The 13,145-nt window shown below is 47.5% G+C and overlaps 1 protein-coding gene across 1 annotated transcript; it reads right to left on the reverse strand.

The window, feature by feature from the left end:
* Nucleotides 1-202: 202 nt before the first annotated feature.
* On the reverse strand, nucleotides 203-4,269 carry LOC119972786 (myc proto-oncogene protein-like). Its single transcript, XM_038810165.1, has 3 exons — nucleotides 3,905-4,269; nucleotides 2,545-3,291; nucleotides 203-1,433 (listed from the first exon to the last, which is right to left on the reverse strand). The coding sequence occupies exons 2-3, from the start codon at nucleotides 3,275-3,277 to the stop codon at nucleotides 811-813; spliced, it is 1,356 nt and encodes a 451-aa protein (XP_038666093.1). The 5' UTR covers nucleotides 3,278-3,291; nucleotides 3,905-4,269; the 3' UTR covers nucleotides 203-810.
* Between the last annotated feature and the right edge of the window lie 8,876 nt (nucleotides 4,270-13,145).

Raw genomic sequence — 13,145 nt, forward strand, 5'->3', positions numbered from 1 at the left:
AGCGACAAGAGGCTGTGAACAGGTCTATACTTTCAATTTTTGGACCCTTCTCTCAATTATCCCAAGTAGATTCTGGGGGTGAAAGACTGTGGGCCTGTCTACTCCGTACTCCTTCAACTCACACACTTACTCCAATGACATTATCAGTCCCAGTACAGTGAACAAAACTGGCCCATAATATGAAAGAATTTCAGCCGAGGAGTAGATGAAAGAATTTTTTTATGGCACAATTCACATGCTAACTGAGAAATGGTGCAAACAAACCAAAGTTCCAGCTTGCAACTGGTTAGCAAGTGTGGATATTACATAAAAAAAAGTAAATACATTTTCTACTGTAATTTATTAACTGTACAAATTTCTTTACAAAAATGCAATTGATAAAACAAAAAAGGGTTTTAATTTCAAACGATTTAGACCGGTTAATGGTCAACCACAAGATTTTGCTTTTTTTTAAGAAAAATAAATGTTTAAATACAAATATATCTGTAAATTAAAAGTTAAACATTTGGCGAAACTAATACATGGTGAATCCACCCTGCCAGAGAAAAATTGTGGATGTTCCATTTTCTAAGAGTCGCTGCTTATAATGAGGCAGTATCACATATTTCTGGCCAAAACTCAAAAGTGTCACCACAAGAGGTTGGCCATGGTTGTGTAGTTTCAGTCTAGAATGCAAACATTGCATTAGCATGCATGAGGAAGGGTTCAGCATATTTGTGTTCATATGTACTGAAAATGTCTTGTTAAAGAGTCAGACAGCAGAAATGCCCCCGGGCAGTCTATAAAACCAACAAACAAAATGGAACGGTTTTAATATTTCTGTCTGCTAGAGTTCCTCAGCTGTTCAAGCCTGTGTTTCAGCTGTTCTTGCTTCCTCCTTAATTTTTCTTTCTCTGTTATCAGTCTCTGTTCGTTTGACTGGATTGTCAATATGTGTTCCGTTGCCTTTTTGAGTATAACCACCTTGGCGGCTTTGTCATTCATTGCCACCTCTGGGATCTGATCCCTTAAAGCAAAAAAGCTCAGTTTCAGCTCGTTCCTCCGCTGGCGCTCCAGGACATTGTGCGTCCTCCTCTTGTCGTTCTCCTCCGAGTCTGACGACCTGGGGCTCGGGCACTTGCTCTTGCTATTGGTGCTGATCTGCTTGAGGATCCTACTGCTCTCCACCCGGAGCCGTTTGGCGGGCGGCGGCGGCGGCGAGGGCGAGGGGGCAGCGTAATTGTGCTGGTGAGTGGGGACGTGGCACCGCTTGAGCACCAGAGGAATGTGCTGGCGCCTGGCGATGCCAGCTGTGTTTGTGTTCAACTCGGCCCTCCGGGTATAGGGCTGCCTCTTCTCCACAGTCACCACGTCAATTTCCTCCTCGTCGTCCTCGTCATCCTCCTCCTCCTCCTCATACTCATCATCTTCCTCATCGTCCTCCTGTTCCTCTTCTGTGGAAGCAACATAAAGAGAAGTGAGTGATAAATTCGTGGATCCGGGCAGAAAGAAATGTTCTCTGCAATGGGGCCCCAGTCAGCTGATATTTGCATTGCAGCACTGCACTCAATTGAACCAATGTCTATTCAGTGAGGGATATTGCGCATTGACGCCCCTCCTGTCCCCTCCTTCCTTCCAAGGCGGTCTCTGCTCAAGAATTTGATTAAAACACACCCTTCTGGTTGGTGGTTGTGAAAAGCCTCTTTCATAAAAGGCTGACGCTCTCTTTTGGAACTTGTCAGCCCTGAATGCCCAACCCCCTGATTACACTTTCACCCAGTTTGTCCCTACACGACCCGACTGAGAATCCAATAGACACACCACACAGGGAAATAAAATCTGCGCACTCCCCCCTCCCCCAATGGGGCCGACACGCAATGCCTTTAAAATGTTAAATCCAGCCCACAGCGAAAGAGAAAAGCAATAGAAATCCGTAGCGAGCAACTGGCTCAGGCCAAATAAAATCCCCAAAGTGCAAAAAGTAACCAAATAAGAGCAGGAACCTCGCAATTAAACAGAAGGATTGCAAACGGCAGTGCAAGACCTCTTATGTTTCAAAATGTCACTTTCTGCCGCGTATTATTAACCCTCAACATTCCATGATTTCTGCATTCAGCAAAATGTAACCCGGGTATTCAAGCAAACCGACCCCACCCCCACACACAAGTGTGAACCATCAAAATGCATTTTGATTTTTTGCAATGACACAAAGTTTTCCTGGAATTCCAAGAGCCATGTTTCCCCCAGTGTGCCAGACATTTAAAAATGCATTTTAATTTCTGCATTTACAAAAGCGAGCATGAAACTTCAAGCCAAATGCAACTCCCCCCCCCGTCCTAAACATTAAAATGCATTTTAATATGTATAATTACAACCCCAATCCTGAAATTTAAAGTAATATGCAACTTATCCCCCCCCCGTCCTAAATATTAAAATGCATTTTATTTTCTGCAATTACAAAAGCAATCCTGAAATGTCAAGTCAAACCCCCCCCCCCAAAAAAACATCAAAATGCATTTTAATTCACTGCATTTGCAAAAGGTCTGTGGGGATTGAAGTGCTTACCGGAGTCGCTCGGCGTGTCTGTGGCGGGGGGGCTGCCGGCTCCGGGTGCTTTGTGCTCGGTGAAGGGGTACGGGAAGACCACCGAGGGGTCAATGCAGTCGGCGGCCGAGGTGCCGAGGTCGTGCAGGTAGGTGCCGCCCGAGGAGGAGGAGGAGGCGCTGAGCCCGACGATGCGGAGCGTCGGGGGGGAGGAGGAGGAGGAGGAGGGTGCGGAGGTGGGCGAGGAGGAGGTGGGGGAGGTATTGCAGGAGGAGGAAGGTGGGGGAGGAGGGGGGCAGGAGGTGGAGGAGGAGCAGAGGGCGGCCGGCTCCTTCCTGGCCGCCTGCAGCGAGGCCAGCCGCTCGCTCACCACCTTCTCCAGCTTGGCGGCCGCCGAGAAGCCGCTCCACATGCAGTCCTGGATGATGATGGACTTGAGCACCGACTCGCTGTCCGAGTCGCAGATGAAGCTCTGGTTGACCAGGTCGTCGCCCAGGAACTCGGTGACCATCTCCAGCTGGTCGGCGTTGGAAGGGTAGAGGCTGGGCGGCAGGCTGAAGCTGGGTCTCCGGCTGGGCGAGAGCGGAGGGGTGGGCAGCAGCTCGAACTTCTTCCAGATGTCCTCGCTGGGGGCCGGCAGCTGCTGCTGGTAGAAATTCTCCTCCTGGTCGTAAAAGACGGGCTGGAACGAGTCGTAGTCATAATCGTAGTTGTAGCTTTTGCCCAAGAAAGTAGCAGAGGCAGTCAGGGGCATCTTGAACCGGGAGTCTGTGTCACAACGGTACAAATCAGTCAAATGTGTTTTTTTTTCCCCAAAAAAATAAAAAACCCCGCAACGCTTTAATAAAATTAATAAATGCAACAAATGCAAACTTATGCATTGGTTTTTAATTCGCCAACCCGCACACAAGCCCCCTTTATATTCGGCAGCCCCCCCAAAGATCGAGCCTTTAAATATCCAGCCTTGACGCAGACCTTTAAAAAAAACTACATTCGCTCATTGCAAAGTCTGAATAACTTCTGTCTAACCATTTGCAACCGGAGGGTGGGAGGAACACAAACCCCCCCCCCCCCCCCCCCCCCCCACTATACGTGGTAAAATATTTTATACATATATATTTCTGAAAATCATTCCCCTTAGAGCAGCCTTTGTCTGCAGAATCTAAGATAGCTCTCAGCAATGATTATAGAGGAAAATGTATCACACACACACACACACACTTGCATTAACATTAAAAACCAGCCAGCAAAAGCCGGCCGGCTCCTAGCAAGCATTAAAACGTAGCTGCTGAAAGGGACTGTTCGCTTTGTTCGCCTTGCTCTCTCTCGCCCCTTCCCTATTTATTTTACTGATAATAATAAAAAGAGCGAGAACACTTACCGAAGAAATGTAGCAGCGACCGGGGAGGAGGAGGGGGGGGGGACACAAGACTCCAGCAAACTCGCAAGAGCCCCCGACTCCAACCAAGCTCAGGAAGCCGCAAGCAGCAGTGAAATCCACCCTCCCTTTTTCCCAAAATAAAATTCCAAATCGCAGCAAGCAAGGCGAGCCTTTTCTCCCTGCGTTGAGGCTCCCGGGTGTTGCAATCTTGTAGGAGACAAGACACACACACAGATGGATGGGCTGGCAGAGTGAGTTGTACGCACTGGGGTCGCCTTGCTCTGTGTGTAATATCAGAGAGGCTTCAGCCCGCACTGCCCTGCTGAAGTGCGTTAATCTAACCAGGATAGTGCCTGTAACCCGATTTAATGATTTGATGCAGTCCCGCCCCACTACCCCACCCCCTTCTCCTACCCCCCCCCCCCCCTGCCATATATCTACTTTCGCGCCAAAAGAAATTACCCGCCCCCCCTTCAGCTTCTCGCTTCTTTTCCAACAGTACATTTCACAACATGTAACACAACTCCCTCTCCCCTGTGTGTGTTCCCCCCCCCCCCCAACCTTCTCCCTCCCTCGCCCACCACCACCAGCTCTCACAGACCCCCCCCCCCCCCCCCCCCTTTAGGGTCACTTCTTAATTCAGGGAGTGGGAGGGGAGCTGAGCAGGATTACTTTTCAGGATATAAATATAGAGAGCATTGACTATTTTCTCTGAAGGATTGCAGCGCTCTGAAGCCCGAGAGGAGGGCGCTGCCGCGGTGAAACCAATGTGAGCATCTTACTCGGTGCCAAACTAGCAAAGAGAAGTTTTCAATTCGATCAATATTGCATGTGCCCTTTATTTTGTCCCACTTTTCCCGAACTATTCTATTTTCTTCTCTCTCTCAAAGGCAAATGATTCACTCGATGTAAGAAAATTATTTAAAGGGCTGCACTAGAATCCGTTCATGCCTTTACTATCTATTGCCCTTGGTCTTATTCTTTGTTTTCTTTTAATTGTAAGTCTTTGAAAGGTATCCAAACATCCCAGCCAGTGTTTATTCTAACCCAGGGCTGTTGTCAGTATTGTTGTGTCAGAACACAGAATACACACACCCATATATTCTAGTACTGGGTGAGACATTTAGTAAATATGAGTTAAAAACAATGCAAGGAGTACAAATTAATCCACCTAAATGGACTCCAAATAGACCATTATCCTATCCAATGTGTGCCCCCCCCCCCCCCCCCCCTGCCTTTGGAAGGGGGAGGGAATGGTAAAAGTTGTATAAACATTGACAGCCGCGTCAATGGAACAGAAATGTGTGAAAAGCTGTCAGTTTGAAGAACAAAACAAAAAACCCCAGGATTTTCAACAGAAAAAAAACCCCATCTATTCCGTGGTGCCTCGGTTACAAGAGTTGTAAAAGTATCAATTAAACTTCCCGCGATTCTCAACGAACCCAAACACGTCAATATTTGAACCCATGTATTTATGACATTAGGCAGACAAGAGGCAAACCGCACACCAACCTTTAAATAAAAGAAACAGTGAGAATAAATGAATGGGTTTTTTAAAGTAGAAATATTGGGATATGGGATAAATACTCTGCACATTTCTAAATTCCTCACTTTATTTTCTTGAACCAACCATGCAGTGATACATCTTTCCTGCTCCCGGTGAATAATTTATGATAATATTAATTAAAATTATTGGCTTAATTTTCAGATATGGCTTCAGGAGTTTTTATTCTTTGCGTGTTTTTTTTTAAATAGCTCGCTCTGAACAAGTATTCTGCAAAATCTCAGGGGATTATCAAGGGGTTGCATCTTTCGAATGTGGTACAGGGGCACCGAGCGAATTGGGTAGACACACCCCGGTCATTGTAGAGATTTTTGAAAGCAGCTTTAGGTGCATACAGTGGTGGAAGTGTTTGACAGGTACTGGGGTGGGTGCATTGCTGGTGTGTAGCCCACGTGTAGTGTGTTGCACTACGGCGTTTACTCTGGCGGCGTGCAGTTTGTGAGCTGGCTGGAACAATTAGGAACGTTTTGGATGCGAGTCCAAGAGGTTGTCAAGAGGATTTCTTTTAAAAAGGCTGGACTAAAATGGTTTAAACGCGCCCTCTGCTGCTCAAATGGAGAGCCTGACTTTGCTCACAATGGGACTATTCATTTATTCATAGCCTTGTCAGAATATAAACGTTGAATTGTGAGAACAGCGTCCAGTTCCATATCAATACATCTCTTGGACGGTGATCACTGCCTGTCTTTTGATTTGCAGGACAAGGCAATCACCATTTGTCAATGGCTTCATTAATGGGTGCGCGCCAACCATATACAGCCCTCCTCACTACCGTCCTTTACCAAACATTGACAGAGCCAAAATACTTGGAATCCGCATTGCAATGACTAATAGCTTAACAAATGTTTATCGGTTGACTTTTAGCGCCTGTGCTGTGTTTGTTCCCGCATTTTTCTTGTTATCCGTCCAGCCAAAGGTCTGCATTCTGACTTCAACTGTCAGGTGTTACAGAGCCAAGAACGCACAATGCTGGACAATCTCGGCAGGTCTGGCAGCATCTGCAGAGCGATGGGAGCTAAAACGTTTGGAGTCAAAGCTGGAGAGAACTGGAAATAGGATGAGATTTATACTGTGGTGGGGGAGGGGGTTGGAGCAGTGGGGCTGTACAGAGGCTCAGCGTTTGGCGTTACATAGCGTTGTTAGACTGGTATGTTACTTTTTAAAGTAAGTTTAGAGTACCCAACTCATTTTATTCCACATTTAAGGGTCAATTAACGTGGCCAATCCACCTACACTGCACAACTTTGGGTTGAGGGGGTGAGACCCACGCAGGCACGGGGAGAATGTGCAAACGCCACAGACAGTGACCCGGGGCCAGGATTGAACCCGGATCTTCAGAGCCGTGAGGAAACAGTGCTAACCACTGCGCCACCATGCCACCCTGTTAGACCGGTATACAAAGAACAATACAGCACAGGAACAGGCCCTTCGGCCCTCCGAGCCTGTACCGGTCATGATACCAACCTTTGCCAAAACCCTCAGCACTTCCTTGGGCCGTATCCCTTTATACCCATCCTATCCATGTATTTGTCAAGATGCCTTTTGAATGCCGTTAATGTATCTGCTTCCACAACCTCCCCTGGCAACACGTTCCAGGCACTCACCACCCTCTGCATAAAACCCTGCGTCACACATTTCCTCTAAACGTTGACCCACGGATCTTAAACCTATGCCCCCTGGTGACTGACCCCTCCACCCTGGGAAAGAGTGCCTGCCCATCCACTCTATCCATGCCCCTCATAATCTTGTAGATTTCTATCAGGTCACCCTTCAACCTCCGTCTTTCTAATGAAAACAGTCCGAGTCTATTCAGCCTTAGTTAGATTTGCATTGACAGTGTCATCATGAATCATTCGGACCCTTTGGGATGACGCTCTCACACCACTCACGTCTGAACATCAATTAAAGTTTAATTCCAACATGACACATAAAGATTATGAGAGTGCGGGGGTGGAGGGGAGCAAAACTCGGCACCCAAAGCACTCCAGGGCTGAATCACTCCTGGTCTCAGTTTTATTGCGGATGTTGGAAATCTAACATGGAAATTGGGAATGCGAGAATTATTCAGCAGGCCAGGCAGTATCTGTGGACAGGAAAACAATCTGGATTTGATTTTGTAACTGTCATCGACCAAAGACTGAAATCAGCCAATTGCTGGTTGAAACAGTGCACCACAAATTGGTATTTGTCATCAAAATTGGTAGTGTTCCTGTTTATTGCCCAACTAATGGAGCGACGTTCCCGAGAGATCAGAGTTGGGACTCTTTGATATATATCAATGACATAGTCCTTGTTGTATTTTTTTTTAATTTAACGTGCCCAATTCTTTTTTTTTCCAATTGAGCAATTTAGCATGGCCAATCCACCTACCCTGCACATCTTTGGGTTGTGGGGATAAGACCCACGCAGACAAGGGGAGAAAGTGTAAACTCCACACGGACAGTGACTCGGGGCCAAGAATCCGGGTCGTCAGCGCCATGAGGCAGCAATACCAACCACCTCGCCACCGTGACATCCTGGCCTTGTTGTACATGGCGCAGTTTTAAAGTTTGTTAATGATACAAAACTGGGAAACATTGTGAATTAAAAGGGCATAGTGTTGAACTTCAAAGGGATATGGACAAGGTGGTGGAATGGGCGGATAGGTGGCAGATGAAGTTGAATGCAGAGAAATGTGAAGTGATTCATTTTGGTGGGAAGGACATGGAGAGACAATATAAAATAAAGGATACAATTCTAAAAGGGGGTGCAGGAGCAGAGAGACTTGGGTGTGCACGTGCATAACTCATTGAAGGTGGCATGACCGGTTATGAGAGCAGTTAATAAAGTATACATTAAAGCTTAATTAATAAGGACATCGTGTACAAGAGCAAGGAGGTGATGCTGAATTTGTATAAGTCACTAGTCTGGACTCAGTCGGAATATTGCATCCATTGTTTGGAATTGCACTTTAGGAAGGATGTGAACTCATTGGAGAGGGTGCAGAAAAGATTCACAAGAAAGATTCCAGGGATGAGGAACTTCAGTTATGAAGATAGATTGGAGAAGATGGGACTTTTTTCCACGCAGAAAGAAGGTTGTGAGAAGATTTGATAGAGGTGTTCAAAATCATGAGGAGTCTGGACCAGTGTAGCTCAGGTGAGACTGTTTGCACTCGTAAAAGGATTGAGGAAGAGAAGGCACAGATTTAAAGAACATTTTTTCCGCAGTGCCAGGTTAGGGTCCGGAATGCATTGCCTGAGAGTGTGGTGGATTGAAGCATCCAAAGGAGAATTAGTAGTGTCTCCTGAAACGGGGGAATGGGCAGGGTTACAGGAAGAAGGTGGAGGAATGGCATTGGGCGAGTTGCTCTTTCAGAGAGCTGGTGCGGACAAGATGTGCCAAGTGGCCTAATCTTTTTAACTGGGAACATGGGATCAGCAACCCCTCGAGTCTCCGCATATCAGGAATCCTGAACCCCATGCAGAGCAGCCAGTTAATGGGAAGACTGCTGATTACAAATAAATACAGGAGACTGTGTTGTTTAGCATGCTCCTCAATGCTGCATGGTAAAAGTGACGATAAACACAGTGGGGATGCAAGATTCCCAACCAAAAGATAACGCTGTGATTTCTGTCAGATGCTGATCATAAGACTGTGTATTCCCATCATTAACATATTCATACACCTTCGGAGAAAAAGGAGAAAAATTGATACATTTCTATCAAGTACCATTCAAGTGCCACAGAGGAGGTTTAAAAATGGAACTTATTTATATTTGCATAACATAAAACAACAATTAGTTGCCAAGAGAAGTGAACCAAAATTATATTGTTTCTGGAAACAGATCATATATAGGACACATCGCACTATCAGAAATGAAGTGTGTGATTATATTTGACCTTTCCCCTTCCATGAATCCCTTCATTCTCCTCACGGCTTGAATCTTTACCCGGAAGGGTGCATGTGTTTGTGGTTACAAAGCAAAAGTTGAAAATCCTGAAAATGCACAGCAGAGCCATCATAATCTGCAAAAGGAAAATGAGCAGTTAGCATCTGCATGTTGTTGTAAAGGTGGGCCTGAACCCAAAACAATGACCTTGTTTTTCTATTTACAGATGCTACTGAGCTCTAACTCAGTGTAATTTCAGCATTTCCCGTTTTGATGTTGGTCGTGTAGCCATCTGGGATGGCCACTTCCAACTAGGTACAGAGCAACTTGCAAAGACTGACGGGTAAAATGGACAAGCCAAGAATCAGGCAGACTGAGAGCCTGAAAGGCATATTTGTCAGCAAAGTCCAGACGGCATCGAAACCCCGTCCCATTAGCATGTTAATCAGGCCGATTAGCAGGTGATGGCCCATCTCCCCCAAAACAAAGGACTGGTACTCCAGCAACCGGGACAGTCCCAGACATTTCGGCACCGCTCCCCGTCCAAGGGAAACGCAAACATCAGGGTCAATGACCGCTTGGGACATGCCCAGCCATCCAGAGCCCCGCCCACTTATTGGCTAAGGAATCGAACGGAGTGATCAGGGATCACCCAATTAGTAAGGCCCATATCGAAGGACCGCCCAAAAGAGCGCAAAATTCCCCCGAGTATAAAGGAAGAGTTCGCCATATGTTCGCTCTCTTTTGGCCTTGGTACCCTGGTCACGGCCATCGCCAACTCCAGCAACACCAGAAGCAAGTTCGAGTTCAACGCCCACTAGACGGATGAGCCCAGCTGAGCAGCAGTTACCCCTTCGAACCCAAGAGATCCTGAGCAGCGGCCATTGTTTCCTGACCTAAGCCGGGTGCCCAAAGTTAAGTACAGGTTGTCTTAGTAATAGGTGTAATTGACTAGTAGTGTTTATGTTGCATGACTGATTGTATGTAAATAAAGTACCCTTGACCTTGAACTAACTGGCGTTTGGCTCTTTGATCGATAGCCAGTTGAAACTTGTGGTGGTATCATTCGATACTTGGCGACTCTCAGCATTCGAACATAGATAACATAGAAAGAAGGTAAATTCACTGATTGGAACAGAGCCACAGAAAGGACCTACCAGTAGAGAAAACACACAACAGTTGCCAGTTTGCTTTATTGAATGTTGTCCATTGCGATTGTTTATCTTACAGCGTTTCAATTTATATATCCCACCTCTGCCCCTCCCCCAAGCCCATAATACAGTCTAAGCTAGTTTGCATGATCAAAGGGACGCTTTAACAGAAAATACCCTTTTCTGAAGTAAAAGCAGAAAATGCTGGAAACGCTCAGCAACAACTTATATCAGTGTTCTTCAAACTTTTTTTCCGGGGATCCATTTTTACCAACCGGCCAACCTTTGGGACCCAACCCGGCCGACCTTCGCGACCCACGCTGGCCAACCTGCGCGACCCACCATTTTCTCTTACCTTGTTTGCTGCTGACAAAAATGGAGGAAATGGTTTTGGGTCCCTTTGGTCCTCGTACACGCTCCTCCAATGGAACCGGTTGGATGAAGGTGAAGCCTTCTGGTGTCGGAAAGTAGGGAGTCTCCATCTGTCCATAGTTCTGAAATTTTTATCCTGTAAAATGTTATCAAATAAAACCCCCCCCAAACTTGTAAAAAAAACAAAAATAAAATAAATGAAAAAAATAAAAATTAAATGAATAAACCCCCCCCCCTCCCCGAACTTGTAAAACAAAAAGTTGCGACCGTTTTTTAAAAAAGCGGCCGTGCAGCACATGCACGCCCAATCATCGGCGCTCATGTGCATAGTTTTGCGTATGCGTGCGAGATCATCGGCGCACGCGCGCAGTATGTGCGCATTTTTGTTACATGTTCGCGGCAATTTTGAAGGCCGCTTGCAGCCGGTGTCATTAGCAGCCGACAGCTGCGGTTGTCTGCCCGCAGCTTTGCGCGATCGGGAGCACCGCGACGGGCGGCTCCGCGACCTTCCCGACACCCGCCCGCGACCCACCCATGGGTCACGCCCCCCGAGTTTGACAATGCCTGACTTGTATTGATATCAAGGGCAGGATTCTCCGGTTTTGCGGCTAAGTGCTGATGCAGGCGTGGGAACAGTGGCGTTTCACGAGACCAAAATCGGCGGCGAACCCTCACCGATTCTGGGACAGGTGAGGGGCTAGCAGCGCCGCTGGGTAAAACTCCAGGCTCCCGCAGCAGAAACGGCCGGAGAATGGTCGGGTCCGTAGCTGCGCATGCGCATGGCAATGACCTGCAGCGGGCGCGTCGTACAACATGGCGCCGGTCGCGTGCTGACCAGGCATGCCAGATAGTGACCCCCCCCCCCCCATCTCCTCCCTTGCCGCCCCCGGACCACCAGGCCGCCCCAGCTCCCACCGGAGCCCTCCTGGCTAGCGGAACGCCCCCCAAACCCCCGACTGTGGTGATGCTGGACACAGTCCGCAGCTGCAACGCGAGGTTGACGAAAACGCAGAGCACATGTGTCCCACGCCGTTGGGAAATCGGCCCATCGGGTGCGGAGCATCGAGGAAGAGCCTTCAGGTGATGCCCTGATACCGTCCCAACGGCGTGCAGCGTACTCACCAATGCCGCATGTTGGAGGGGCGGTGCATCCGAAAACAGACTCCGCCCCTGATTTCGGCGTCAAAGGAGATTTTCCGCCCGATCGCCGATTACGATATCGCCGTCGGGCAACAGAGAATCCCGCCCCATGTCTTTCATTTTTATTATTTTTAAAATTTAGAGTACCCAATTCATTTTCTTTTCAATTTAGGGGCAATTTAGCGTGGCCAATTCACCTACTCTGCACATCTTTTGGGTTGTGGGGGCGAAACCCACGCAAACACGGGGAGAATGTGCAAACTCCACACTGACAGTGACCCAGAGCCGGGATCGAACCTGGGACTTCGGCACCATGAGGCAGCAATGCTAACCACTGTGCCACCTGTGCTGCCCTTCATTTTTATTTTGTCGCATTACATTCATCCCCCACCATCTGGTCTGGGCTGGCGAAATCCTACCAACTGTCCTGACTTGAGACAATTCACACCTGGATTACCCCTATCTCTGGATCTGTAAAGACCTAATCACCTGCTAATGCTGGCATTCTAAGCATTGTCTGGCATCTTCAAATTTGTCTATATATCTGTTTCTGGAACCCACCTCTTCATTCACCTGAGGAAGGAGCTGCGCTCCGAAAGCTAGTGATTCGAAACAAACCTGTTGGACTTTAACCTGGTGCTGTAAGACTTCTTACTGAGCTCACCCCAGTCCAACTCCAGCATCTCCACATCATTTTTATTTTGTTTATTCTTTCACAAGATGTGGGCACCATTGAACAGGCCAGCATTTGTTGCCCATCCCTAATTGCTCTTGAGAAGGTGGTGGTGAGCTGTCTTCTTGAGGCACTGTAGTCCCTGCCCTGTAGGTACACCCACCATGCTATTAGCGAGGGATTTCCAGGACTTTTTAAAAATTAATTTAGAGTACCAAATTATTTTTTCCAATTAAGAGCTAATTTGGCATGGCCAATCCTACCCTACACATCATTTTGGGTTGTGGGGGTGATACCCATGCAGACACGGGGAGAATGTGCAAACTCCACACCGACAGTGACCCAGGGCCAGGATCGAACCCACTGTGAGGCAGAGCCACCACGCTGCCCCTGGGAGTTCCAGGACTTTGACCCAGCGACAGTGAAGGAATACCGATATGGTTCAAAGTTAGGGTGGCGTGCGGCTTGGA

This window comes from Scyliorhinus canicula, chromosome 10, assembly GCF_902713615.1.
Source record: "Scyliorhinus canicula chromosome 10, sScyCan1.1, whole genome shotgun sequence".
Classification (NCBI taxonomy): domain Eukaryota; kingdom Metazoa; phylum Chordata; class Chondrichthyes; order Carcharhiniformes; family Scyliorhinidae; genus Scyliorhinus; species Scyliorhinus canicula.

What these genes read in the sequence shown, in the direction of transcription:
- LOC119972786 (XM_038810165.1), bottom strand. Translation starts at nt 3,277, where the DNA reads ATGCCCCTGACTGCCTCTGCTACTTTCTTGGGCAAAAGCTACAACTAC. An exon ending in AGACACGCCGAGCGACTCCG is followed by an intron (nt 1,434 to 2,544) that starts GTAAGCACTTCA and finishes TTGCTTCCACAG; the next exon opens with AAGAGGAACAGGAGGACGAT.